At 35.1% G+C, this 27754-nt stretch overlaps 1 protein-coding gene across 1 annotated transcript in view; it reads right to left on the bottom strand.

The window, feature by feature from the left end:
• Positions 1-26328, bottom strand: part of NUA (nuclear pore anchor) — a 30469-nt gene extending 4141 nt beyond the window's left edge. The window contains exons 1-45 of the mRNA XM_085670044.1: positions 25903-26328; positions 25647-25793; positions 25339-25437; positions 24862-24990; positions 24667-24759; positions 24513-24578; positions 23256-23345; positions 23074-23151; positions 22692-22801; positions 21732-21852; positions 21548-21640; positions 21001-21049; positions 20443-20546; positions 20297-20365; positions 19018-19158; positions 18828-18932; positions 18619-18732; positions 18183-18261; positions 17214-17266; positions 16989-17062; positions 16302-16408; positions 16087-16217; positions 15883-15981; positions 15778-15819; positions 15643-15696; positions 15344-15523; positions 15212-15259; positions 14702-14752; positions 14430-14513; positions 14279-14353; positions 14009-14193; positions 13829-13931; positions 13094-13210; positions 9651-9743; positions 8915-9073; positions 8778-8831; positions 8307-8420; positions 8116-8193; positions 7758-7907; positions 7587-7658; positions 5080-5235; positions 4949-5002; positions 4752-4839; positions 4573-4640; positions 4337-4465 (exon numbers count right to left, since the gene is read on the bottom strand). Of these exons, the coding sequence (XP_085526170.1) occupies positions 4337-4465; positions 4573-4640; positions 4752-4839; positions 4949-5002; positions 5080-5235; positions 7587-7658; positions 7758-7907; positions 8116-8193; positions 8307-8420; positions 8778-8831; positions 8915-9073; positions 9651-9743; positions 13094-13210; positions 13829-13931; positions 14009-14193; positions 14279-14353; positions 14430-14513; positions 14702-14752; positions 15212-15259; positions 15344-15523; positions 15643-15696; positions 15778-15819; positions 15883-15981; positions 16087-16217; positions 16302-16408; positions 16989-17062; positions 17214-17266; positions 18183-18261; positions 18619-18732; positions 18828-18932; positions 19018-19158; positions 20297-20365; positions 20443-20546; positions 21001-21049; positions 21548-21640; positions 21732-21852; positions 22692-22801; positions 23074-23151; positions 23256-23345; positions 24513-24578; positions 24667-24759; positions 24862-24990; positions 25339-25437; positions 25647-25793; positions 25903-26208 (4611 nt within the window). The 5' untranslated portion in view covers positions 26209-26328. The remainder of the gene's footprint in view (positions 1-4336; positions 4466-4572; positions 4641-4751; positions 4840-4948; positions 5003-5079; positions 5236-7586; positions 7659-7757; positions 7908-8115; positions 8194-8306; positions 8421-8777; positions 8832-8914; positions 9074-9650; positions 9744-13093; positions 13211-13828; positions 13932-14008; positions 14194-14278; positions 14354-14429; positions 14514-14701; positions 14753-15211; positions 15260-15343; positions 15524-15642; positions 15697-15777; positions 15820-15882; positions 15982-16086; positions 16218-16301; positions 16409-16988; positions 17063-17213; positions 17267-18182; positions 18262-18618; positions 18733-18827; positions 18933-19017; positions 19159-20296; positions 20366-20442; positions 20547-21000; positions 21050-21547; positions 21641-21731; positions 21853-22691; positions 22802-23073; positions 23152-23255; positions 23346-24512; positions 24579-24666; positions 24760-24861; positions 24991-25338; positions 25438-25646; positions 25794-25902) is intronic.
• Between the last annotated feature and the right edge of the window lie 1426 nt (positions 26329-27754).

The following is a 27754-nucleotide window of genomic DNA, read 5'->3' as shown; positions in this document are numbered from 1 at the left end:
GTCTTATGTGCCACTATTAGACTACCCACAAATATCTAGTCTCACATCAAGATGTTTGGTCTTTTGACACAAGGTGGTACGTTTGAGATCTCACTTCATTTAAAGATATGGTTAATATAGAGTGTTAGATATAGTTTGATATTATTAAGATATTGTTAGATATTGATAACCACAATATCAAACAATATCTTCTATTTAATCTTTTTATTTTCAGTTACTCTTTTTACTTGTACCTCTCTCTATTATAAATAGATTACCCTATGTGTGGTTTATACACAAGGGAGATTAATCTCAATCCCTATCTTCTTTATTCTCAATATGGTATCTAGAGCTTAAGGTTTTTTTTTTTCCACTATCGCTGCCTCCACCTCTGCCGCCACCGCCGCTGCTGCCACCGGAGCCGCCGGCGCCACTGCCGGCGCCGCCGCCGGAGTAGTCGCCGGAGCCGTCGCCGGAGCCGCCGCCGGAGCCGCCGAAGTCGCCACCACCGTTGTCGTCGCCGGAGTGTTAGTTCCGACCGGCGACCATACAGTTTTGATCATCCCTCACGCGCCATTCGAAGCCGCATTCGAGCATTCGAAGCCGCGTGTCTTCCAGTTCCTCTATGGCGTCTTTCGCTGCCTCTTTCCGTTCTGAACTCTCTTCTGTTTCATCCGATATACTTGTTATGTACAACAAATTTCTCAAATGGTATAAGGATCAACAATTTTCTAGTTCCACTGCATCTGTTGCTCACACAGGTACATCTTTTGTTGGTCTGACTCAATCTTCTTCTCCTGGTCCTTGGGTTTTTGATTCAGGAGCCACTGATGATATTACTGGTAACAAATCTTTGTTCTCTTCTTTATCCTCTACTAATCCTTTACCTTCTGTTACACTCGCTAATGGTTCTAGAGTCTCATCTCATGGTGTTGGCACTGTTAAACTTTTTCCTTCTTTAACCATTGATAATGTTCTTTATGTCCCTGGGTCTCCTTTTAACCTGTTGTCCATCAGTCGCCTAACTCGTTCTCTTGATTGTGTTGTTTCTTTTACCAACAATTCTGTCTGTTTACAGGATCGGAGTTCGAAACAGGTGATTGGCACAGGATATGAGTCTCATGGTCTTTATCATCTTCGTCCCTCTACACACATTGGTGCAGTTATGGAGTCTCCCTCTCTTATTCATGCTCAGTTTGGTCATCCAAGCCTTGCCAAGTTACAACAGCTTGTCCCTGCCTTGTCCAAGTTGTCTCGTTTGGATTGTGAGTCGTGTCAATTAGGCAAGCATACTCGTACTTCTTTTCCTCGTAGTGTCACACGTGATGCTTCGTCCCCTTTTGCCTTGGTTCACTCTGACATTTGGGGTCCTAGCCGCGTTAAGTCTACTTTAGGTTTTCAATACTTTGTTACTTTCATTGATGATTACTCCAGATGCACTTGGTTATTTCTAATGAAACATCGTTCGGAATTATTTCATATCTTTCAATCTTTTTTTAATGAAATTAAAACTCAGTTTGGTGTTTCTATTAGAGTTTTGCGTAGTGATAATGGCCGTGAATATCTTTCTCATTCTTTCAAACAATTTATGGCTTCTCACGGCATTATGCATCAAACTTCTTGTGCTTATACCCCTCAACAAAATGGTGTAGCTGAACGTAAAAATAGACATCTTATGGAAACCACTCGCACTCTTTTAATTCATGGCGAGGTTCCTGAACATTTCTGGGGTGATGCCATTCTTACTGCCTGTTATCTCATTAATCGTATGCCTTCTTCGGTTTTAAAGAATAACATACCTCACTCCATTTTATTCCCTCATGAACCTCTTCATCCCTTACCTTTAAGAGTTTTCGGGTCTACATGTTTTGTTCATAATTTTAGTCCTGGTCTTGACAAGCTTTCTCCTAGATCACATAAGTGTGTTTTCTTAGGGTTTACAAGATCACAAAGAGGATACAAATGTTTTTCTCCTTTTCTTAACCGTTATTTTGTGTCTGCAGATGTCACCTTTAATGAGTTCTCCCTTTATTTTAAGAGTCAATCTTCACCTCTGACTCCATCCAATCCTGACAACTCTTCTAATACCTTTAACGTTCCTATTGTTTGTGACCCTCTTACTGTGTCTTCACCCTCGGTTCCTGCTCCACAGTCACCTGCTCCTCCTCCACCTCTTCAGGTTTATAGTCACCGTAATCGATCACAACCACCACCATGTGACTCCACTCCAGTGCCAACTACTCTGTCTCCTCCGGCTCTGACACCTGAGTCTGACCTTCCCATTGCCCTCCGAAAAGGTATGCGTTCTACCCGTAATCCCTCTCCCCATTATATTCCTTTGAGTTATCATCGCTTGTCATTACCTTTTTATACATGACTTTCCTCTCTTTCTTCTGTGACCATTCCAAAAACTGTCCGTGACGCTTTAGCCCATCCTGGTTGGCGTCAGGCCATGGCAGATGAATTAAGTGCTCTTCATAATAGTGGAACTTGGGAACTGGTCCCGTTGCCGTCTGGGAAATCTGTTGTTGGTTGCAGGTGGGTGTTTGCTATCAAAGTTGGACCTGATGGTACTATTGATCGCCTCAAAGCTCGTCTTGTAGCCAAAGGTTATACTCAAATTTTTGGGTTGGATTATGGAGATACTTTTTCCCCCGTGGCAAAGATGGCTTCTGTTCGTTTATTTATCGCCATGGCCGCTCTTAAACAATGGCCTCTTTATCAACTGGATGTTAAGAATGCTTTCCTCAATGGTGATTTGCAAGAGGAAATTTATATGGAGCAACCTCCTGGGTTTGTTGCTCAGGAGGAGTCTTCTGGGATGGTATGTCGTCTTCGCAAATCACTATATGGCCTAAAACAATCTCCTAGGGCCTGGTTTGGAAAGTTTAGCAATGTTGTTCAACAATTTGGTATGACTCGGTGTGAAACAGATCATTCTGTTTTTTATCAACACTCGAGTGCTGGATGTGTTTACTTGATAGTATATGTTGATGACATCGTTCTTACAGGGAGTAACAACCATGGCATCTCTCAGTTGAAACAACATATCTGTCACCATTTTCAGACCAAAGATCTTGGCAAACTCAGATATTTCTTGGGTATTGAGGTGGCACAGTCCAATGATGGTATTGTTATATCTCAAAGAAAGTATGCCATGGATATTCTGGAGGAAACTGGATTGATGAGTTCAAAGTCTGTTGATACACCCATGGATCCCAATACTAAACTTCTACCAAATCAGGGGGAGCCTATATCTGATCCTGAGCAGTATAGACGATTGGTTGGGAAATTGAATTATCTTACCGTTACTCGTCCTGACATTTCCTTTGCAGTCAGTGTGGTAAGCCAATTTCTTAATTCTCCATGTGAAGATCATTGGAATGCAGTCATTCGCATCTTGAAGTATATTAAAAAATCTCCTGGAAAAGGATTGTTATATGGTTCTAATAACCATACAAGAGTTGTTTGCTATTCAGATGCTGATTGGGCAGGATCTCCTTCTGATAGAAGATCTACATCTGGGTATTGTGTCTCCATTGGTGGTAACTTGATCTCGTGGAAAAGTAAGAAACAGAGTGTTGTAGCAAGATCTAGTGCAGAAGCAGAATATAGAGCTATGGCCTCAGCTGCCTGTGAACTTGTTTGGCTCAAGCAATTGCTTCAAGAGTTACAATTTGGAGATATTACTCAAATGACACTTGTATGTGACAATCAGGCTGCCCTTCATATTAGCTCTAATCCTGTCTTTCATGAGAGGACTAAACACATTGAGATTGATTGTCATTTCGTTCGGGAAAAGGTTATGTCTGGAGACATCAAGACTGAGTTTGTTAACTCAAGTGATCAGTTAGCAGATATTTTTACGAAGTCTTTACGGGGGCCTAGAATTGATTATATTTGTAACAAGCTTGGCACATACGATTTGTATGCTCCAGCTTGAGGGGGAGTGTTAGATATAGTTTGATATTATTAAGATATTGTTAGATATTGATAACCACAATATCAAACAATATCTTCTATTTAATCTTTTTATTTTCGGTTACTCTTTTTACTTGTACCTTTCTCTATTATAAATAGATTACCCTATGTGTGGTTTATACACAAGGGAGATTAATCTCAATCCCTATCTTCTTTATTCTCAACAGTATAAGAGTGAGTGCAAATTTCATCTTATAAAGAGATTTTGTAAGGTTGAGTTAAACCTAATTCCACACTTTATGACCATAAATATAAAGTTAGGGTATAAAATTTTCACTTACATGAGCATATTAATAGGTACAAGAAATTAAAGCAAACAAATTACTGAAAGGTACTGGCACAAAAAGACAATTAGGGGGTGGGTGAGGGGAAGAACCTGCTCAACATTGTTGTAAGAGTCCTTTATGGCCTTTTCACTCTTTAGTCGTCTCCCTCTCTCCAGGCGACTTTCTTCCTTCTCCTTCTTTAATTCATCTCTGAGTCTCTCTAGATGTTTCTCCAGAATCTAGCAATCAGAAATAATAAGTAAAATTAAGACAAATTTAGTTGCTCATCACAAAAAAGGTAAAATTATGACAGTGAGTTAAAACAAAACTAGTGTTTCAAATGAACCTGTATTCTTGTGTCCTTTTCTTCCTTCATCGCTTGTTCACCAGTTGTATCAGATGTTGACCTTTTCACTAATATACACCATGAAATTTAAACAAGAATTTCCAACAGCAATAGCAGTTTAGAAACAAATATAAACACGGACAGCAAAGGAATAGAGATTGGAAAAATAATTTAATCACCTTGTTTAATCTCATCTAATTGCCTAGATAGTTGCTGGTTCTCTTTACTTATGTCTTCCTTTTCCCTTAACAAAACATCAATCCTCTTCTGGAAAATGATGGCAAAGAAAAGTAATGTGAAAATCTTTTAACAATTGGAGTATACAGTTATTCAAAGAGAACACTATCCACTTTTCAAAATAAGAATTTCTACGCACCTTATACTGAGCCAGCAGTTTCCTATGCTTCTCCAAATCAAGTTTTAGGTTAGCCTGGTTAAATCATAACAGCCAATGTTAATAGAGAGAATATATCACCAAATATCAGATATAGAGAATATCCCAGTGACCTCATTATGCAGAACGTCATTAATTCTCTTCTCTCTCTCTACAAGCTGCAATCGGCAGTTTGCAAGATCCTTTTCTAGACGTGAAACAGAATCCTGCTTCTCTGATAGACTTCTACTCATTTCCTCAATCTGAGCATCCCTATCTCTTAGTTTGTCCTGATCAGACAAATGAAAAAGATAATGATATCTCACTTCAAACATAGAAAACAAAATATAAATCTAGCAATAGCTATGATGTGTGTGTGTAAACAGACATGTAAATGAAAACTAGAAGTTTCTCGCCATCTTTAAAACTGCTGTATCTGACATCAAGCTCGATAGGTATTCCAAATACAGTTATAATTTTTGGAATTATAAGTTCTCTTCCAATGTTGTCAAACTCGAGTATAGTAAGAGGATCATAAAGGGGGATGAAAAAACTTGAGGACCATAACTTGACTAGTAAGTATTAAGAAGTAGACTTTAAACCTAGCTCATCCCCAAAAGTTGGCTTGTAAGGTGAGGTTTGCACCCACTTATATATTGTGAATTGACCTTATCTCTAGTCGACGTGGGACTTCCAACAAAATATAATATACATTATCAAAATAACTCATAATAATAAGTCTTAAAGGAGCAAGATCCAATAAATAGCTCAACTAAAAATAGATTCACAATTCATAAAATTGTTCATATAATAAACAACTAATAAATTCACAAATGTTTGAAACAGACTATTGAATAAAATCATTCATATTAAACGCAAGATAGAAGTTTCCTCAACATGATCTTCATTTTCATTAAAGTCATCATCTCTTCCATGACCTTCATCCAATAAAATCATTCATATTAAACGCAAGATAGAAGTTTCCTTCCTCAACATGATCTTCATTTTCATTAAAGTCATCATCTCCTCCATGACCTTCATTATTACGGCAATTGGAGGAAACTTCAAATCATCCATAGCTAGAGCAACACCACCACTAGCATCTTCATCTCTTCTAACTTCAATTAAGATATCTACATTTGAAGCATCCAAAGTTGAATTTGTTTCATTCTCTTTCACAAGCCATTCATCATCATTCATCATCAGATGCAAGATCATCAATGTTATCATCATTTGTTTCCCAAAACCTTCTTGTTCAATCTTGAATTAGCCATTACAAACACAACATCATTCATGGTCTTTTGTTGTAAAGGATTTCCTTTTTATGATGTCAATCTAAATAATCATAAAACCAATTTCAGAAATTTAAATTCGTAACCCTCTCAAAAACATTCCAATTATGCTCACAACCAAATGAACTACTAGTCAAACTCAAACATCTAATAGGTGTCCTATTGTAGTGATGGAAGTATCATCTGTTGTGGAGAATTTCTTATCGTTAGGGTGGTGCAGGAGGTAAAATTTTTAGGTAGAGGTGCATGTGATCAGAGCCACCCGAATTCAGTATCCAATATTTCATATAGAATCTCATTGAGTCCAACAGCAAAAGGAAACTTCCCCAACGTACACTTTGGTTTATCCAATATGATGTAAAATGATCTCATTTTCTCTATTTCATCTTGATTGAGTTGAACCAATTACTCTTTGTTTTGTCGCCTTTTTCCCCACACTCCTTCACACGCTCCGGGGGGACCCAATCTTTTCTAGGTGGCTTTTCATGCATATTGCATTAGGTACACCACACTCCTTCACCTTTGTTCACAATGTTGGTTATTATTTTCTCTTTTTTCTAGTTTACCATCTTGTTCGAGGCCCCATTGGTGAACTATATTCACTTTTGACCATAGCGGCTACTTCATTGATTCCTGGAACTTTTACTTTTTTTAGGGTCTGAACCCTGACAAAAGTCGGAGTTGAGCCCCAAATCATAAACTCTATCCTGCACAATATATTCTTTGAGCATTGCTGAATCTGCTGAACTTGGCCATCATTGACGCCAATGAAGGATGTGTCATCTAGGGCTTTTGGGAAGCAGAGTCAAAGGCTGCTATCAGGATTTGAACGCTCAAATACCAGCTCAAATATTAGGATAGAATAAAATGATTTTATTGCTAACAATACATCATAAATATACAAGACATTGGAAGACTAATTATGGAAATACAATAACAATAATTATCTAATTAGATACCTATGATTCAAGGATATTTCCGTTATACACTTTAAATATGATATGCTAAAAATAGAAGTAATAAAATGTGATTGTTAATATAATAGATTTCATATTAGTTTTACAATAGGCAGACCCAGTTTGATCGCCAATTGTCCTAACTTTAAATATAATATGCTAAAAAAAGAAGTAATAAAATCTGATTGTTAATATAATAGAATTCATATTACTTTTGGCAGACCCAGTTTGATCGCCAATAGTCCTAAATTATTAAATGCACAATCTTTAGATAACAGAGTTCATTTATAAGGCATGAAACATGTATCAAATAATCAATTGTGCTATACAACTGAAAGGTTGAAAGAGGCCTCAGTACTCATTTAAATGAACAATTTATGCTAATATAACAACCTGAATTTCTCTAGCAAGTTTCTTCACTCGATCATAATCCTCAACATCAACGGTTTTAGTCTTTTCAAGCAACTGAAAAAAGAATGGAAAAAAATTAGAAAAAAAAAAAAACTGTAGAACAAAGGCAGTAATACATTGTCATAATTTACTTTCAACGTCTCAAGAATATACCTCCAAAACCTTGTTATTGAGATTATCTTTTTCCAATTTTAATGTTTCAATTTCCTTCTTACAGCCTTCAAGCTCAATTTCTCTTTCCCTCAGGGCATTCTCAAGTTTCTCTGTCCCAGCTCTAGCCTTTTGTGCTAGTTCACGCAATTTCTAAGAAACCGAAAGCTGCAAGTGTCAGTAACTGGAAAACATAACACAAGACAATAGATGTTACCAAAATACATTTCAACTAACATAAACAGCATTTTGTTATTATGACATCACCAAAAACCTTTTTTCCTAGCCTGTCAAAGCATTGCAACGAAGTTCATGTGTTGGAGTAAAAAAATCAGACAATGTAATTGACATAGCTGTATACCTGACACTCCTCAAAATTGTGTTTGTTTTCTTCCCTGAGCTGCATGTTACTCTCACGAAGTAAGTTCATTTCTCTGACCTAAATATTTAAAAAAAGAACAGCAAATTATTTGATTGATTGATCAATAAGACCATTAAGAAACAAGCCAAAGATAATATAGAAAAGTAGATTTTCATGATAGGACTCTCAACCTGGAGTTGCAGCGATTTGAACTCTTCTTCAGTAAACAAAAATGATTTTGATTTTGCACGCTCAGATTCTAGTGATGCGTGTGCAGACTCTGCTGCCTTCAAAGCACTCTCAAGCTACAGAGAACCATGAGATCCCAGAAGATTATATCATTAAATACACAAAACAATAGCAAAATCGCCACCCCCATCACAAATCCTTACGAAACCAAGCACAATTATCACCAGTTCAAATTAGAACGACAAACAGTGCTTGGACGAGAATTAATAAAGTTACAGATACCAATAAAGATAGAAGGTACTGCTGGTGTTAAACAAATGGTGCAATTTTGAACAATATATCAGGTAACAAACAATAATATGAATATAAGGATAGTTCTAGTATTATTTAGAATACTTGACGAATAATTTGTCCATCATACAACCCTGACTACCACACATCATGCAAGAAACATAATCAATACAAAATATTACCTGTGACTGTAACCGCAGCTTCTCTTGTTTTAACAAAGAAACTTCTGTTTCTGCCTGTAAAAGTTCAAAAACATTATTAGATAACCAGGAAATGAACAAAAAGATTAAGAAGTATTTATCAAGGCATAGATATTTACTATTTCTTTTGATCGTCTGAGATAATTAATCACATTTTGAAGTCCAGCATCACCAAAGGCTTCTGCGCTACTACTTCCGGATGAAATACCAGCAGCATTACGCTCCTTCTCAGCCCATCGAATATGAAAAGCCTCAAGTTGGCTGTGTAATATTTTATTCTGAAAAATGTAGCAAATTTATATGGTGAGAATGATAACAATTAGTGTGTACAATATAAGTAAGAAATCACTACAAGCAAACACTAGGTCATACAGAGCTCAGACTTCTACACAATAAAAATCCTCAATGCATTTTTCACCATGGAAAATAGAACAAAAATTATATATCTACTTCACCGATGCAAATGCAATTGAACAGATCTAAAAAGGTATTATTAAGTCAAGAGAAATCAAAAAATTGTCAAGAAATCCTTCAAAAAATAAAACGAATGGGAGAATTAAAAAGGAGAAGACAAAAATGGGAGAAACATTGTCCAATCCCAGAGAAACTTAAACAATAATTATAGCAGTTGCAAATTAAGAATAACATAACAATAATACTAACCCATTTCCCAGATGAATGAAATTAGAAACCAAAACAATTTGACAGTAAGGAAACAATCATGTAGCATCACTCAATATTCTAGTGACATAATAAAGCTATGCAAATAAATTTGCGTCTATGATACACGACAAACAGTTTACTGCACATCCTTTGTACTGAAGCATAAAATAGGGTAGAGATATTCTCAATCACCTGTTCATTGATTTCATTGTATTTCTTTTCAGCATCATTCCTAGACTTCTCTAATTGTGCCTTCTCCTCTTCCCACCTAGCCTTCAGTTCATTCTGTCCAACATAGGGTTTGTAAATTAATTGCCGTATTTTTATTCAAAATATGAAAAGCAACCATAAAACATTGTTCAGAGACAAAATAATTGGTACAAATCCCAAAGTATCACATAAAGAATTAGGGAAAATCAAGTAAAAGAGCAGGTACTCAATGTTGAATGGGGAAGTAACATGGAGCAACTATGGCGTCTTTCCATCACTCCCCTACATCCCAAGGCACCAGCACACAGCATAGCAAAAACAACTGCGGAAAAATAGATGACCTAGGCATAGGGTTAAATATCTTGGAATTTGGGCCAATGATCTAATTCAACAACAAAGTTGGGGGTGCATGTTTGGTGAGCATTACCCTAGAATCAAAAGCTCTATTGAATCACATATATAATCGATGTGGAACTAAACTACCACCCTAAGAACAAAGCTACAAATAGGCAAGCAAAAAGTCACTGCAATTAATGAAACTTTCCAACAACACTATAAAAACTCAGGACAGGATCATAGTGACACCATTCTCCATAAGCTGTGTTCTAAAATTTCATTGACATGTTTGTAAAAGTATGGAATTATTGTGTTTTCCGTATTTTGCCCATTGATACCAAGACTTCCTCAATTATGTTGTATTGTCATTCTAGCATGTTTGGATACCTATAACAGTGATTTGTTTTCCTAACTAGCTAATATTGAGTTAACATCCCTTAGAATTCAGGGGGTTTAAAGCCCCAGTACAAAACCAGCTTGTTAAGTGTGAACTACCCAAGTCTTTTAAGTTCTTGTTATAATTATAGAAATAAGGAATAAATCATATAAAATGTGGAATATCTAAATTATATATATATATATACATATATATATATATATATATATATATATATATATCATTAGGAATTATTTTATTTATTCTCATATCATATCTTCATTAATAGAGGACATATTGATTCCGTTTTCTCAATACAAATAAAGTACTTGCACTGCATCAAAAACACAGGTTTCAGCTCAGGAGCTCTGTCTTTCCAATAGTTTAACTGTTTTAATCAACTAATATCCACATTCCACTTGTAACAACATCCACCCTTGAGGCTACAATATCTTTATCATTAGAGGATATTAAATCTCCTTTATTGTGTATTGATTCCGATTTCTCAATAGAGGATATCAAGTCCCCTTTCCCTATTATATGGATTCTGTTTTTGCAAAACTAATAAAGCATTCACACTGTACCAGAAACACACGTTTCAGCTCAGGATCTCTCTCCTTCCAATAGTTTAACTGTTTTATTCAATTAATATCCCCATTCCACTTGTAACTACAACCACCCTAGAGGCTACAATCGATGCAGTCCCCAAAGAGGACACAACTAAAACAAGCTAGGGGTGACTGAAATTATGTAGGCTTGTCCAACACTCTTCCTCACGCTTGCAGTACCTAGCCTGCATAGCAAAATAAACTAACCCAATTAGATATAGGGGGAACTCTAATACCATCTTAGAGTGAGCAAGTCTAATCCAAAAGTGCGACTAGCTAAGCATTTTAGTCTTTTGTCATTAATTCAAGGCTGCCATTATGGAAGACCCTAGAGAGGTCACAACAAAGGGCAACTAGGGGGGGTAACCTTAATCAACGTAGATTTAGCAAATATCAGCTTGGTTCTTATTTATTTAGTCGTTTACTCCCTCAATATCTAAAATTGTATGACATTGACAATGTATCACAGCAAAACCATTCTACATAACCAGAGGTATATTTCATTGCTACAATCCTAATAATATGAAATTGTTCTGCTTTCAGTAACTTATACCCTAATTCCAAGATGGTTTCTTTGTGATGTATCCTTATTCCCCCGAGTTTAAATCTCCCATTTTTGCCACCACTGTTAACGCTTAGTCACTCTGCTGAACATGCCTATCCAGATCTGTACTGAAACCACCAAGTTAAGACGCTTTGTTGTTCCCTCCAGCAATTCCATCTTTTTCCACTCTACAACATGCACTACATCACATAGACTTTTGGATTTTCGGCACTATGTTAAGCTTTATTATTGTTTGGTTATTGTTGGAAGTCCCACATCGACTAGAGATAAGGCCAATTCACAATATATAAGTACGTGCAACCCTCACCTTACAAGCCGGTTTTGTGAGGTTGAGTTAGGCTTAAAACCCACTTCTAATATGGTATTAGAGCCAGGTTAGAACCTATCCTAGCGAGTTTTCTTGGACATTTTGTTCCACCCGATATCGGATCGCTAACGGACCACCCATTAATTTCCAGTCTCACGCACAAGATGAATATACCTCAATGTGAGAGGGTGTGTTGGAAGTCCCACATCGACTAGAGATAAGGTCAATTCATAATATATAAGTGAGTACACTCCTCACCTTCCAAGCCGGTTTTGTGGGGTTGAGTTAGGCTTAAAACCCACTTCTAATAATTATCACTAATTAGTGTTGACCTAGTTTCCCCTTTGAACTTCTCTTTCAAAAGTTACATTTTTTGTGACAGCTACCTCATATCATATTTGTTGTGCCCCTCTCCTTTGATTGTTTGAAAGGCATGCATGTGCCATTATTGCTAGCAACTATCTTTTTTGTTTAATATAAGAAAAACATATATTTGTAATAAACTTACAGCTTAGTAAGGCTTAACTTAAGGTAGTGTTAGAATATATGAAAATATATTATCATATCTTTAGGATTAATTTTCATATTTCCTCTTCTCTTATCATGGTTTTGTCTAGGATTATTACTACAAGTAGGAGTTAGTACAACAGCTTGCACACATATAGCAAATGAAACAATAAATGTCTTAGTCAATATCAATTCAATGTTTCACTATCTTTTATCTCTTTTTCTCCACCAATATCTAAAACAAGATAATTTCAAGAATAAGAAATGCAAAAGAACATCAAACCATTTGTGTTATACAGTTGCACCATAACAGTAATGCACTAGTGCTTCATTTTAGAACATGGCCACTCTTAACTTAAGAAATAAACAACTAATCTTCCATTCTTGGGTAGATGTGCACAACCTCAAATAGTAATTAATAAACAACTCATGGGAAAAATCACTAAGATACAAGATACTGAATCCTTTCAAGACTTCGTGATAGCCAAAAAACAAACCAGCAGCATAATCCATGTCAACAAAATTATGGTATGTTAATCTGATGACAATCCACAAATAAAACCAACAAATGTTTTATAAGGGCTATAAACACCTCAGTAATAAAAACTTAAGCAGAAAGGAAAATCAAATGTATTGTAGTAAAGTATATTATGGGTAGAATATGAAATATTGAGAAAAAAAATACATGAGAAAACTAAATTATGGATTGAATAGGAAATAGTTTACATTTTCAACTTTCTGAGTATTGTTTAGTTTCCGTAATTCAGATGCCTCCTCCTGTAGCAAGGATAGTGCTTCAGATGTTTTTGTTAACTCTTGAATCGTTTCAGACTGGAGAACAACCTGAAAAATAAAAAAACATCTATGATTAAAACCAATCGAAAGAAATAAAAATAGCGTTATCTCAAACAGTTTATGAAATTCCTTAGAATATATATATATATATATATATATATATATATATATACACACACATTCACGTCCCCAAAGATTAACAATTCTAGCAACAAAGAAAAAATTTCAGAATATGACTTGCACTTCCATATGCACATTAAGCAGACAGGTTGTGTATTATTAGTTTATTTGACAGAAGAAGAAATTTCAGCTGAGAAGGCAAAGGTGATAGGAAGACTAAAGGTCCAAGGATATGCTCAACAAATACACAACAATACGATTTAATCCCAGATCACGGAAGGGATGGGCCAATCCCAAAATGAAATGACAGAACAGTCACTATTTTAGTTATATTATAAATGAAATACAATTTTATATTCTTTCAGTTGATTATTACATATTTCATTTCAACTAAAACAATTGATGGTTAATGAACATTAAAGATAACAAAACTAAACCCAAAATCAACATAAATATCAGTGACATTAAAATGGCACAATCAGACTGCTCAAAAACCAGACAAACTAGCAAAATATCATGCAATCCAAGTAAACATATTTCACGCACCTGTCTCTCATAATTAGTTTGGGCTGCCCGCCATTTCTGATGCTCCCTATCCAGGTTTTCCTTTAAACCTGATAGCTCAATTTCCAATGCTGAAATTTGAGAACTACACAGAAAAAAGGTAAGGAATGTGAAACCAAACTAACACTATGTTAAACGCTGCTGCATTAAGAAACAACTTACGATTTTGTTAAAATTTCTTCTTTAAGATTTGTGATTTCAGCCACAGCAGATGTAAGAGCCTCTTCCTTTCCCACAGTTTCAGAAGCAACTTCTTCATATTTCAAACTAGATTCATTTTCAATCTCTAACATCTTCTCTCTAAGTGAATTAAGTTCAGATTCAAGAACTTTCTTGGCATCTTCAGCCTATTTGTTATCAAGAAGACAAACAATATACTACAATATCAAACTGACTGAAAAAACTACGTCAAGGTTCAATATGCATAATTACCTCTGTTTTAAACTTCTCATGTGCCATTTCTATCTGTTTCAGTGCATCTTCATTCACCTCAGCAATGCTCTTATACTTCATTGCAGATTTTAAACCCAGGTGTTAGTTTAATTACAAATTAAATATAATTTGTTAAGAAAATCATAACAACCTGAAGCATGTGAACTTTGTTGGCATGTGCTTCCTCTTTAAACTTTTCTATCTCTTCCTTTGCCTTTTGCAATTCAGTAACAACCTAGATTAAGTTGGGGGCAGATTTGTCAAGCACAATTCCAAGTATAGTTTGAAAAAATATGTTTCTTGCAGAAATAGTGAATAAGCACTAAATACTATGCACCATTCAATAAACTTAATCATATTTTTCATATGCACAAGAAATGCCTCCAAATATGGTGAAATTGATGCATACAAAACTGCGCCCACCTCATCACTTGACAAAGTGGAAGGTCCACTCTCTCCACCCAATTCGAGAAGCTACATTCAACAATTTAAGAAGTTAGAATTAAAAAATAAATATTGTGATTGCAGGAGAGCAAACATACTAAAATTGGACTTCAGCATACTGAATGATAAACAATTTAACATCCCAGAGGTTATATGAGACATCCTGAATCCATCGGTAAGTAAATAGATACTTCACCAAAAGAAGTGGCATGCAGGTACTTTGCAACATTGTAAACGTTCCTCCATTTTTCTCATGCTTCTCTCATATTCTTAGTCATTCTTCATTTCTATCTCATCTAATAGATTTCTTCGTTCAATGAAAAACAGACCCTTGAAAACTTATAATGCCCAAAAAAACATTTTAATTTGAAAGTTAGAAAATATATGCATTGAAAACTTCTACAAACTAAACCATAAGGACTGTAAACTATAAAATAAACCATCAGCAACACAAGTCATAAATTAACAAAACAAATCAAAGAAACAAACCTTGTCATTTGTGGAACCCAACTTTCTTTGTAGACTAGAGAGTTTTGCCTGTGCATAGAACTTGAAGTTAATCTCTACAACTTGTGAAGTCTTTAATAAAGTGTACAAAAGAGAATAGACAAAAACCCATACCTCAGCAACAGCAGCCCTTGATTCAGCAGATGCAGCTGCACGTAAAGCATTAGCTAACTCTTTGTTCATATCCTCAACCTGTCTCAGAGAACTTTTTATGGTCTGGTCCCTATCTAGTGTGAATCTACGCACATTTTCCCGCTCTTCATTTAGCTCTTGCTTGGCTTCAGCCCATTCCTTCTGAATAGTGAGAATTTATGATAAATATGAAAAAAATGACCAAAACTGCGCTTTCTTAACTATATGGAATTATGATTAACCAATTAATCGGAAGTATTTATAAGGAAACGAGAACGCACCTCCAATTTCCTTATATATTCTTCTTGCTTAACCCTCTCTGCAGCTCTTGCTTCCTATGTTTTACAAATATTAAAGATCATAGATAGAAAGTTTCGTAGGAACATGAAGGTAACTTGTTGATGATTATAACCTACCTCTCGAACTTCCTCAGTACTTTGTATGGTGCCCAAACTAGCCTGCAATAGCAAGTGTAAGAATATGCAAATTTAAGAAATATAAGAAACAAAAACAATGCTTACCTGCAAACGCTGAACTCTTTCAGACAAACTGCGAACCTCGTCAGACGCTCTCTTCTCAGCATTTGATATGATTTCTTTTTCTTGTTTTAAAACTGATATCTGAAATTAAGTTATGGAATGTGTCCCCGAAACAAAGGTAAATCTCAGCTCAAAAGTCTATAAATTTTAAAATAGCCCAATAATTAACTTGAATAAGATATTAACCTCCATAGTAAGTTTCCGAGAAAGCTCCTCAGCAGCAATCAATGACTCAGAGCTTTCACGCAGCTTTCGTTGGTAGTCAACAACCAGCTGAGAAAACTCTACATTTCTTTCTAAAATGGCTTTTGCTTCAGCTTTCTAAAATGTCATCCAAAAATCCATAAATAAGTACAACACATATATTCGAGAAAAAGGCACTAAACATTATGGATAAGTACATGCCTGATGCTCAAATTCTTTCATAAAGCTATCAAGTCTTTCCCTAGAAAAATCTGCTTCAAGTGCCATCTTGTCACGTTCAGATCGTAATAAAATAATCTCACTCCTGAAGACACAATTTCAGAATTTGAAACCATACATATGCTATACAGCAAGCTCATAGGTACCTGTATGTAAAACATTTACTTACCTATATACTGTTGTTATAATCACATTAAGATTACCTGGTTATAATTGCTTTAAAATAAATAAATAAATAGATAAAAGGGAATTATGGTTGTGACTCAGCAAAATCGTTAATTGTTAGAAGGATTGAGAATAAATAACCTGAAATTAGAAAAATCACTGTTGCATAACTACAAGTAAACCAAATATTTTGAGAGAGTTCCAAGAACTGAATTTATACTACTTCTCCAGGTAAGTGGATTAAACATTATAAAGGTGTGAGGCAGCCCTTTAACACACTCACATTGTCTATAGGACCCTTTCTAGACAATGCATATTCTTATTTCAGCCAATTAGACATACTGAATTAATACATAAGCAGATTAGAAAAGGCATAGTACTACTATTTAACCAGAAGAAATCCAGAACCACTGAAAGCAATCACGTTTTTCAAAAAACAATTAAGATTTTGTATGCAATGTTTTTCTGAAAACAATGTCACAGCAAATTTTCAACCATACCTAGACTTTGCTAAATCATCCTCAAGGCATCTCATACGCTCAGCAGCTTTTTCCAGGGACTTCTTAGAAGCCTCCTGTGATAATGAAAACACCCCAAAATTCAAGTGCTAACATTAGAACCAAATAAATAATGCTTGTTGAAGAATTAGTTATTTACATGATGTCAGAGCAGATAAAAAATAATGGGCCACAATAATGTCAAGGAGATCCTTAAGAAGTAATCACCTGTGCACTTTCAATTGAAGTCTTAAGGTTGTTTCTTCCAACTTCGACAAAAGCTGAAAAACCCACAATCAATAAAATATAAGATGGCAACACTGTATAGGCAGACATGTCTTTTACAATAATCAAACAAAGATATCAAAGGGTCCAAAATCATAGTAATAGTAAATTCAGAAAAGAAAAAAAAAAGGCTTTAGGTTTAAAATTTATTCTTGTTAGATATACATAGAGATGTCAAGAAAATCCGTACCCACTGCTAAAACTCGCAACGGGTAGGAAATGAATATTATAAATGAATACCTGAACAGGTACGGGTATTTTTAATACCCGCATGTTAATGGAACAGGTATCGTAGTATCCGTACACGCTATACTCTAATTAAAATTAAAAAAACAAAAAATCATGATTAAAATATTAATATATTGATTTTGAATGAGTTATTTTTTTATCAATTACTTTCAAAAAAAATCATTTCTTTGTAAATTGTCATTCAACACTATTTAAATGTGTTATTTAGACTTTGTTTAAAATTTATGAATGTTATATATTGTATTTTATTTGAATTTACGATTAAAATATGTTGTTAAATATTTATTTTTATTTTTTTGTAAATACTCGCAGGTACCCCCCGGAATATACATGGATATTAAAAAACGCATAACGGATACCCGACAAATATGAATAAGAGTACGGGGCAGATATTTATCTAACGGGTAGAATACAGGACCTGTTGACATCCCTAAGTGGGATGATCAAGCAATTTGTTACTATTTCTCAAATTACAATTCATTTTTACTCAGATTTTCTATGCTACCCAAATATAATCTTTTCTAGAGACAAGAATAATAATAACCAACACTCAAACCCTATAATGTGAGATCTCACATTTTACTCAATGTGAGATCTCCAAACTGATTGCACAATAGGGGGAAACATTAAAAGGAAATTCCAACAAATAAATAATTGTTAAACCTGCACGAGCTTCTGAAGAATGGTTATGAGATAAATGAAGATTATGCTCCTCCTCATACAACCTTTTGTACATGGCAACCTACAAGATGTAGACATCACAAGTATGAACTTAGGAGGCCTGAAGAGTGCAGTAACAAGGAATCAACCTTTAAAAATTTTCAATACATAAAATTAACCAAAGAATACAACTTTTCATAAGAACAAAAATCAAGGTAAAATGTATGACAATTACAAAAGAGGTGGAACATTACAAGTGAGACCTACAGTTATAACTACAGTCATTATAGTTAGTATTCTACATATAGTGGTTTAATCCCACAGGGAAATGTAAGGCTATGTCCTCATATCTAAAACAAAAACCACCCATCCCAATCCTGTCCCCTCCTCCCCAGGTTGCAGACTATGAACTATAAAAATAGGCAATATATAAACTTACAGATGCATGAAGGGCCTCAATCATTTTCCCTTGCTCTTCTGCTCTCTGCAGAACAGCAGCAACTTTAGAAGCAGCTACTTCAGTATGCTTTTTGAGTTCCATTTCAAGCTTCTCCTACAATTTATAGGACAAGAACAATCAAATATTGTGGTTAAGGGTCTTTGCAGTAATAAGTATAAGGATAGCAAGAGATTTATTTCTCAACAAACCTTGAATTCCACCTCCTGATTTTCAATCTGGCCAGAAAGACTACGCACAAGGCTTCTAAGTTGAACGTTCTGCTCAACTAGTCCATTAATGTCCTTAAAGGTCAACTGCATCCCAAATTTCAATTTAACACGTGTAACAATGAAACAGACAAGTTCAAGAAGAGACAAATTAATTCCATAAGCAGGTTACCAGTTGCTCTGATATGACATGCTCAGCTTCAGTCTCTGTAATTGTCCTTGAAGCAATATTTGAAGAATCATCAACATTATCATACCCCATTGAGCCACAACGAAGTTGAATGTCTCGACATTCCTTTAAAAGTACTGTCACCTGTAAAGAATCAATTATTGAATAATAATCTGTAATACATGGAACCATGATCAAGGCCATGAAAATCATGACCTTGATTATAATGAAGACAAAAATGGTCCAAATGAAAATTTAGATAAAACTATTACATCATAAGAAAAGTACCAAAAGTACCATTTGCTGGAGGCATTTTAGAGTTATAAACAGCATAGCATACTTCTGTTAACATAAGATGTCAAGCTTTTGATGTTTCTGTTAAATAGTTTATGTTATTGTGATATACCTGTCATTTGCGGTCAGAGTTAGTTTGTAACTAACAGCTTAGCCTGTAATCAGTTTGATAAATTCCACTCATTTTCCCTCACTTTCTTCAACTTCTAGTAAAGTTTAAACTATTTGCATTACAAACTAATCCCAACAAATAACTTGATGAAAGACATATTTCATGTCACAATCACACATACAAATGAAACACAATGACAGCACAATTGCACTGAAGTGGAGCACAGTAGCACCCTGATGCTCCTCCAAGAGTCATTGTAGCACAAACCGCAATCATGGTAGGATCATAACAATTTGCAGAAGAAAACATAGCAAATAGTGGCCTACAAAGGGGTTATGTTGAGAATACACCAATAGTCAATTCTGGCCCTGAAACCAGGTTGTAATTGGACTCAAATTTGCAAAATCCCATGTCAAATAAATCTGATGCATTTTGAGTTCAATCTCACTTAATTTTTGTCTCGCTCCTCTGCATTCGCCCCGTGACACCTTTAACTTCTTCCTATGTTCTAAAACTTCTCCACACCTCTTCAATCATATTTTAATCTGCTTCAACCTTGTTCCAGTGAGCTTTATAACATTCAGATGTTGTCTCTTCAATTCCAGAACTAACCCATAATTTTCATTCAAGGTCAACAGTGATCTTTGTTTATTCCTTGCTTGGTTCAGTAGTATAAACGATTTTAATTTTAGCAACTTTATTTTTAACATATATATGTTATGTAACAAAAACCTACTCAATGTTCAAATAGCAACCATCCCCTATCCGCTATCCCACAACAGATTTTTTTGGTGGCCACTCCATGCTGCCATCTTCTGTTGACTACTATGACTCAATTACATGCTACAATAACAAATACGTGTTCTTCTTTGTTACCTGTTTCCGAAGGTCGTCAGTTTCCTTCAGGACAAGATTATAATCGCGTTCACGCCTTTTCAGATCAGCCTGCATGAGATCACCTTAGCAAATCCACATGTAAACAAAAGTATAGATAGATGACACTGTATTTTATGTTTTGAAACCTTCAGTTCCTGGATGGTTTTCTCATAGTTGGAATTTTCATTCAGGGAGTTTTGCAACTTTTGGCTCATCAGCGAGTATGCATCGGCCATCTTCTCATGCTCCTCTGCGAGCACATCATTATATTTATTTCAGTGAAAAACTACAGCATCAATGATAAACAGATATAAACAATGACATGCTAGCATATACCCCACAGTGAAATCAGGCACAACTGATTCCTGCTAGAAAAATTACCATTATATACATAAAAGTTCACCAGCCAGTTTAAAATTCAAATGAATAATCAAATCCAGGTGTATTTGCTCAAGCAGTGCACAATGAAATCTTTGAGAAACAACAGCACCACCACCATCAAAATGATAAAAAATAGGAGGAAGCACAAAAATAGAAACCACCAAATATTATTGTACATTCATAACTTCATATTAGACATCTAATCAGAGAAATAATGCAGTACAATCGAGATGCAGATCTACATTTTTTTCTTTCTAGTTAAACTTTTTCAGTGGATCAACAAGGAGGGCAATGTTGGATTGGGATTTCACACAAAAGCATACCTCTTTCATCTATAATTGCTTCAGCTTTCTCCTCTAACTCATATAGAACCTGAAAAGGTTAATAGAATAGCATTGCATCATATTCAACATAATAGACGCAAGAAAACATGGGTTAGTATTGAAAATATTGCAGTTAACTATATGCGATACTATAAACAAATTCCTTACAAAAAAATAAAACTTTTTATTCAAATGAATATAATTTGTCATTTATAAAACATAACCTTTGAACATGGGCAAACCAGAACACTGTTGTGTCGTAGAGTAGAGTTGTAGTAAATCAATTTTCCAAATCAAATCACAGTGCATCCAGAAAACAATTATAATCAGGGTATCTCAAACATTCATCAAAACATTTTTAGCCAACCAAAGAAAAAGAAATAATAGTCAGTTGACACCATCTCAGTCCTCTAAAAATACAAGTATCATTATTCATTAGCTTGGTCCTTCACTCATAAATAAATACACAAAAATGGTCATTTCATGCCAATTCTTTTCATCAAATTTTGAGGTTATACATAAAAAAGATGCACCAGGTCAACCATACCCGTTGCAGTACTGCCTCTGACTCCTTCCTTCCCAATTGTTCATGCCTCAATGCATCAATAGCCTCTTGGTATTTTGAATACATTTTCGCCAACTTCAACAAATAGATGTATATGGTAAGATGTATCATTGTGTAATTCAAAAGAAAAGTGAGATCGGTGTTAAAAGTAAATTTTAAAACTCACACTCCACCCATCTCGAAGAAGTGAAGCAGCCAATGCAGTCCCAGAAACTCCAACAGGAAGTTTTGGGACTAGCAAGCTATTTTCCTCCACCATGCCATCGGCTTCAACTGATTCCATCCACCTTTAAGACCAAAACAACTAATTAAGAAAAAGAAATTATAGGAGCAAACAATGGCTTTATGTTATCTCTTATAATTTTCATGTATAGGTATGTTTCCATAACTTAATACATGAAAAGGATTGGAAGGAAAATCAATTATATATGCTGATTTTGCACAAAAATGTCAACAATAATCATCTATCTACTACTTCCACCGAGAATATTAATCATTTACTCTTCCCTCATTTACTCATTGAAATAATATAATAAAGTGATTCCATTTATATAACTAAAGTTGTGTATATAAATAAATATTCAGGTTGTACATTTTTGCAAGGGTTAAAATGCTAGTTCTTAACATAAACAGTTAAACTTCCGTGATTTCTATTCCTCACATCAACCCTGCCCCAAAAAACCAAAAAGCAATTCCCATCCACATAAAGATACAACAATTAATAAAGTAACACAATTTTAACCCTGCCATCCAACTCCAAAACCTCAGCCCAATCACATAACAACACTATGAAGTACACACAAAGTTTGACCATGCTCATTGCTCAATGTTGTCAATAGTGGATACCAGGACAACAATTTAGTTACACATGAGACCTCCATGGCCAAACAACTTATTATTAGGTAGAATAACATCTTCCAATGTGAAAAACAAAACAGATTTTTGCCCTTTTCAACAACCAACGAAATGGGTACTAGATTTTAGATACAAAAGACAGCATATAACAATGCTGCATCTTGGGGCTAGACATTTTCAGCAACTTATACCATGAGAAGGACAAAAGTAGAATATTGAATTATGAGTAAAATCAAAATTCAAAAGAACAAAAAAAAAGGTAAAGACATACGATTCAGTAGTGAAACTGCTAAGAGGAAGATTACTCAGCCCATTGGTCTTCTTCCTTGCCTCACTTTCAGCTTCAAATTTCTCAAGCTTTTCTTTTAAATCAGTGACCTCCTACAAGAACCCAAATAGACATACATGGCTATTAGTACATTCAAGCACAATCTATTTTGAATAAATACCCACCCTCAAACAAAAGGAGACCACTGTCAACCCCATGCCACCCAAGTAGTTATCAACTTCAGGCATTACCAGTAGTAACCTAAAACACTTAGCACCTTAAAGAACCATACTATGTTAACTCTTTTTAGTACCGCTAATTATTCGTGTCAGAAGGGAAAGCAATCAAATTCTGAACATTTAAACAACTTGGATGACAAAAATACCTTTTCAACCTGTTTTCTGGCAGATAATTCCTTCTCAAGTTCCCCTTTATAATGATCCTCAACTTGCTTTAAGTCAGACTGTTTACACACAAGTAACATTTAAAAATAACATGTCTTGTACTTTATAATTTGACTAATTCTCTCCAAACATAAAAAATTGTGCAATGGCAAACAAAATTCACCTCCAACGCTTTTATCACACCCTCTAGGTCTGTTGCTTTTTTTGACAATTCCTTGGAACTCTCTTTATACAGCTCATTAAGCTTATTAACCTGAAAAGGGACATTTCAAATTCAAAATACATAAAAGAGACACAAATAACAATTTGTTGCTTAGAATCTAGAAGAAAATATCATTGTTCATTAAGTGTAAACAAAATTTCACTTTCCACATGAAATAGATCTGCTCCACAAAACATGAATTGCTAGAGTTACTTTATAACTTATCTTTTAGGTTTTCTACTCCTGACGGCTTCAAGGGAACTTTTCAAATATGTCAAGATTAATAGACAGCATTATTCCATTGCAAGAATTTTCAAGAACTCAACTGTCTCCCCTAGTTATATTTCATAGTATTGAAGGATTCCTTGTCCTCATCATAGATGTTTACCATCTCTCTTGTCTCAATTTATTTTTCTACCAGCATAAACTATAGATCATAAAATATTTGGCTTCGTTCAAATACAATGCCTCCAAAAAATAGACAAAACTTGGGTTATAAGATGTTCAATCAATTGCACATGTCTAAACTGTAAACAACAAGTTCATACAATTCCCTTCCAAATAATGTAACCCTCCAAGGCTCATTCAGTCCCTCATAATCATCAGCACAGCATTTGCACAAGGCATTAGTCTTGGCAAAATTGTATTGTATAGTTTTCAGCTATAGTTAGTTAGGACTGTTGGAAATCAGTTACAAATGAACCCTCAATATCTCATAAATATCAGTTGTATCCTATCAGCTCAATCCATTGATACTATAATACAATCACTATTTTCATTCTCTAAACCCTACCACTGTTTTCTGAATCTTAAGAAGGGAGATTGGATTTACCAATGCCTCAAATGCTACTTATTCTGTGATTGTGACTGGTGAACCAATGTCTAGGATTTATAGACAAGAAATTGCTGTTTCTCATGAACTAAAGCTTTCAAATTCATTTTCTCTGTTCAAACTGATACAAAAAAAAAAAGAGAAACACTAAGCTTCACTCGATCATTGTAAGGTTGAAACCTACTCAAATTTAATCAAAAGGTCTTTCCTTTGCATCAATTTCTTATTTCCAATTGATTCCACTAATATGCCACAAGCGTAAAGTCAACAGAAATGAACCTATATCTAATGCCAAACACAACTAAGTCATGTCAAGAAAGAGTATAAGGATCGTTTTTGGGAGGAGAGCATGGATCGTGCATGCCAAAGGTTGTCATAAAACTCACAGTAGAGAGCTCAGCAGATAATTGTTCTTCATTGGCTGCTGCAGCATCTTTAGCTGAAATTAATTCCTAAAAAGGTAAAATAAAATCAATCAAGCACGGTTCCATATAAAAGAAATTCACTAATCACATTTCGAGATAATGATCCAAGTTCAACCTCCTGCACAGATTTAAGCTTAATTTCAAGCTCCCTCACTCTATCCTTATTCCATTGTAGAGATTGAGAACATTCGTTCAATTGTCTCTCCATCTGAAAGCATTGACAACAACCCAAATATCATTAATGCAAAGAAAATAAAACAAATTCAAAAAGAAAAAATCATTTTCCAACTACACTACTAAACTAGCTTACATCTGTAAGCTTGGAAGATGTATCAGCTTCCAAATCTGCGTTCTTTCTGCGTAGCTCAAAAACACTATTAACTTTACCATTCAACTCCTCATTAAGCCAAGAATTCTGCTTCTCAATAATCTCCTTCTCCTGCTTACACACATTGCACAGTTATCGTGAAAGAAACATTTAAGTTTTAACACTAGATAAAACAAGAAAGAGTCTAGTTCATAAGAAGAGAAATAGATATTAAGACGCATTTTGCTGTTTTGGGAAACAGTAAAACAGAGCAGCACAATTCAAAATTTCCAAGTTGTTTATCATTATATTTAATAAGTATAAGCTACAACTATGTTTAATTCAGAAATGAGTCATTTAAAACAGTCAGACGGTGAAGGAATCCAGTACCACCAGTAATCTGCTCATGTAAAAATAGAAAGGCAAATCAAAGGAAACAAGTTACAATAAATAACAGCAAGCACTGAAGAAAATAAAAACCTGTTCAAGGCGACTGCAAGCAGCCCGGCACCGCGCTAATTCTGCCTCAACTTCACTCAATCGAGCCTCCTTATGAGCAGCCTTTTCACCTAAATGGACCTTTAACAACACCATTGAAACACACAAAACACGTCAACACCGTTACAAGAAAACACATCACGTTACAGTTTTGCCATGGCCCTTAGTATTTATGCGGTTGATATGGCCACAATTGGGGTGGCAGACACTACAACACCTCCACATTGCAACCGCCAAAACTACTTTTAAAACCTTACTAGCACCAGAAACCAAAAGGCAAAGAAACTCACAATCTTATCAAGATAGCTCTTCATAGTTGCATTTTTCTCACTAAGCTCCAAATCCTTCTGCTCGTTCAACTCAATCAACTGCCTCTTTGACTTGTGCAATTCACCCACCTCCATCCTCAACCGCTCTATCTCCCTATCTTTCTCAACCTAATAAACCCATAACAAACATAAAATCACAACAAGTACAACAACGACAATAATAACAAAACAGCAATAAAAAAAGTGGACAAATGTTCCGTTTTGGAACGATTCGAACCGATTGCAACTGAATTTGGTGGTTCTGCAATTGCGCCTCGGCAAGTTCGCGGAGGCGCTGATCGAGGGAAGATTGGAGGTCGGCGACCTGGGCCTCCAACTTGGAGAACTCCGCGGTGAGGGAGAGGTATTTCTGCTCGATGAGGGAACAGTTCTGCTCGGCGTTGATGTCAGCGGCGTCGGCCTTGGCGCGGACGGTGTCGAGCTCATGGAGGAGGCCTCGGATGAACGCGTCGGCCTTCGCGGCCACGGCGGCGCCGTCACCGGAGCACCGCGAGTACTCCTCGTCGGAGAGGAAGAGAGGCATCGCGTGTGCCCTAATCGGAGAGTTTGAAAGGGATAGTAGAAATGAAAAAACTAAAGAAAGACAGTAAAGGGGAATGGAAAAGAAAGGAAAAGAGGGAAGTGGGAAATTTGAAGGGGAAACGAAGGGATTGGTGCAATTTTATGAGAAAGGTGAAAATCAGAACTTTATGGGTTCGCAATACTTTTACGGATTGGGCTTCAGGCCCGGTGTGAGTTCACGTTTGGATAAACTAAATCCGTTTTGCTTTAGAAAATATTTTTTCATTACAAAAAAGCATTAATTAAATAAATTCAAAGTGTTATAAATATCATACCAATTGCATAAGGTTGGGTTTTAGAATTTCTGGTTAATTGAACATTTAATTTTTTATTTATCAACAATAATGATGTTGAGTACAAGTACCTTAATTATCATACTGATATCAGAACATATGGTTTTAGAAGGGAGTTGAATAGAATATATGATCTTATGGCACATTACTGGACTTAGACCTTATAGTGTAAAACAGAAAACATATTGGACAATATTATACTCAGATTTTATATTATTCATTCCAAATACTTGGGTTATTTTCAATACTTCTTTAGATAATTAGTTTAAGAGATTTCACTAATCAAACAAACATTATAAATAAGTATACCAATCACTTATGATTACATAATTACACAAATTATTTCTAATTATTACGAGTATATAAAGCAATCTTGATTAAACTTAATCTCCTGGTGAGATTAAAAATTCTCAATAGAAAGAAAATATTCTTTAAGAGAACATAGTTTAAGCTCGCAGGTATAGCTTCTCAAAGTGAAAAATATACAAAAAATTTCTCACAGCCACATAGAACACTTTTGATAATTATAAGACTTAGAAAAAGTTTGTAGCATAGTTGTGGTATTCATCGTCAACTTGAACTCTCTTTAAAACTCTCTTGAAGATGATCATTGCAACTCAAAACAACAAATCTTTAATTCTACAAGATTTTTATGTATACTTTAATCCTTGATTCTTCCATGACTCGCAACTAACCAATAGTAGCTTGGTGTTCTTCCCTCACATTATCTTGGATCATCACTTGTACCAATAGATACCCTCTTTCTTTATCCTTTACTTTGCATTTTATTATCTACTCTAACATAGAAGGAGAGCCGAGGGAAAACAAGCTTAACAAAAAAAAAAAATCTATGAAACAAAATCAATTAAAGTTTAACTCTTTGTCCAATATACTTCATATGATAGAACTATCGTCAACTAATTGCGTAACAAGTAAAAATATTATTTTAATATTTCCTATTAGACGATATTTTTTAAAGGTGCCAAAAAAATTTATAAACACAATTCAACTCTTTGTTCTTGTGTTTTTTCCTATTTTCACACATTGCCTTTTGTTGCTTACAAAAACATAAAGCGTTTTCAAATAGATTTTTACAATTCTTTTTGAATGGTTTTATTGAAGAAGAGGTTTATGTAAAAGTATCTTGGTTTTGAATGTCTCAAAAGCATATCATTTTTTTAACTCAAAAAGGTTATTATGTATGGTCTTAAGCAA

Source organism: Vigna unguiculata, chromosome 1, assembly GCF_037176805.1.
Source record: "Vigna unguiculata cultivar grain cowpea cultivar isolate G323 ecotype 2 chromosome 1, ASM3717680v1, whole genome shotgun sequence".
Classification (NCBI taxonomy): Eukaryota; Viridiplantae; Streptophyta; class Magnoliopsida; order Fabales; family Fabaceae; genus Vigna; species Vigna unguiculata.
The sequence above is the reverse complement of the archived record's forward strand: the minus strand, read 5'-3'. Positions and strand labels throughout refer to the sequence as shown.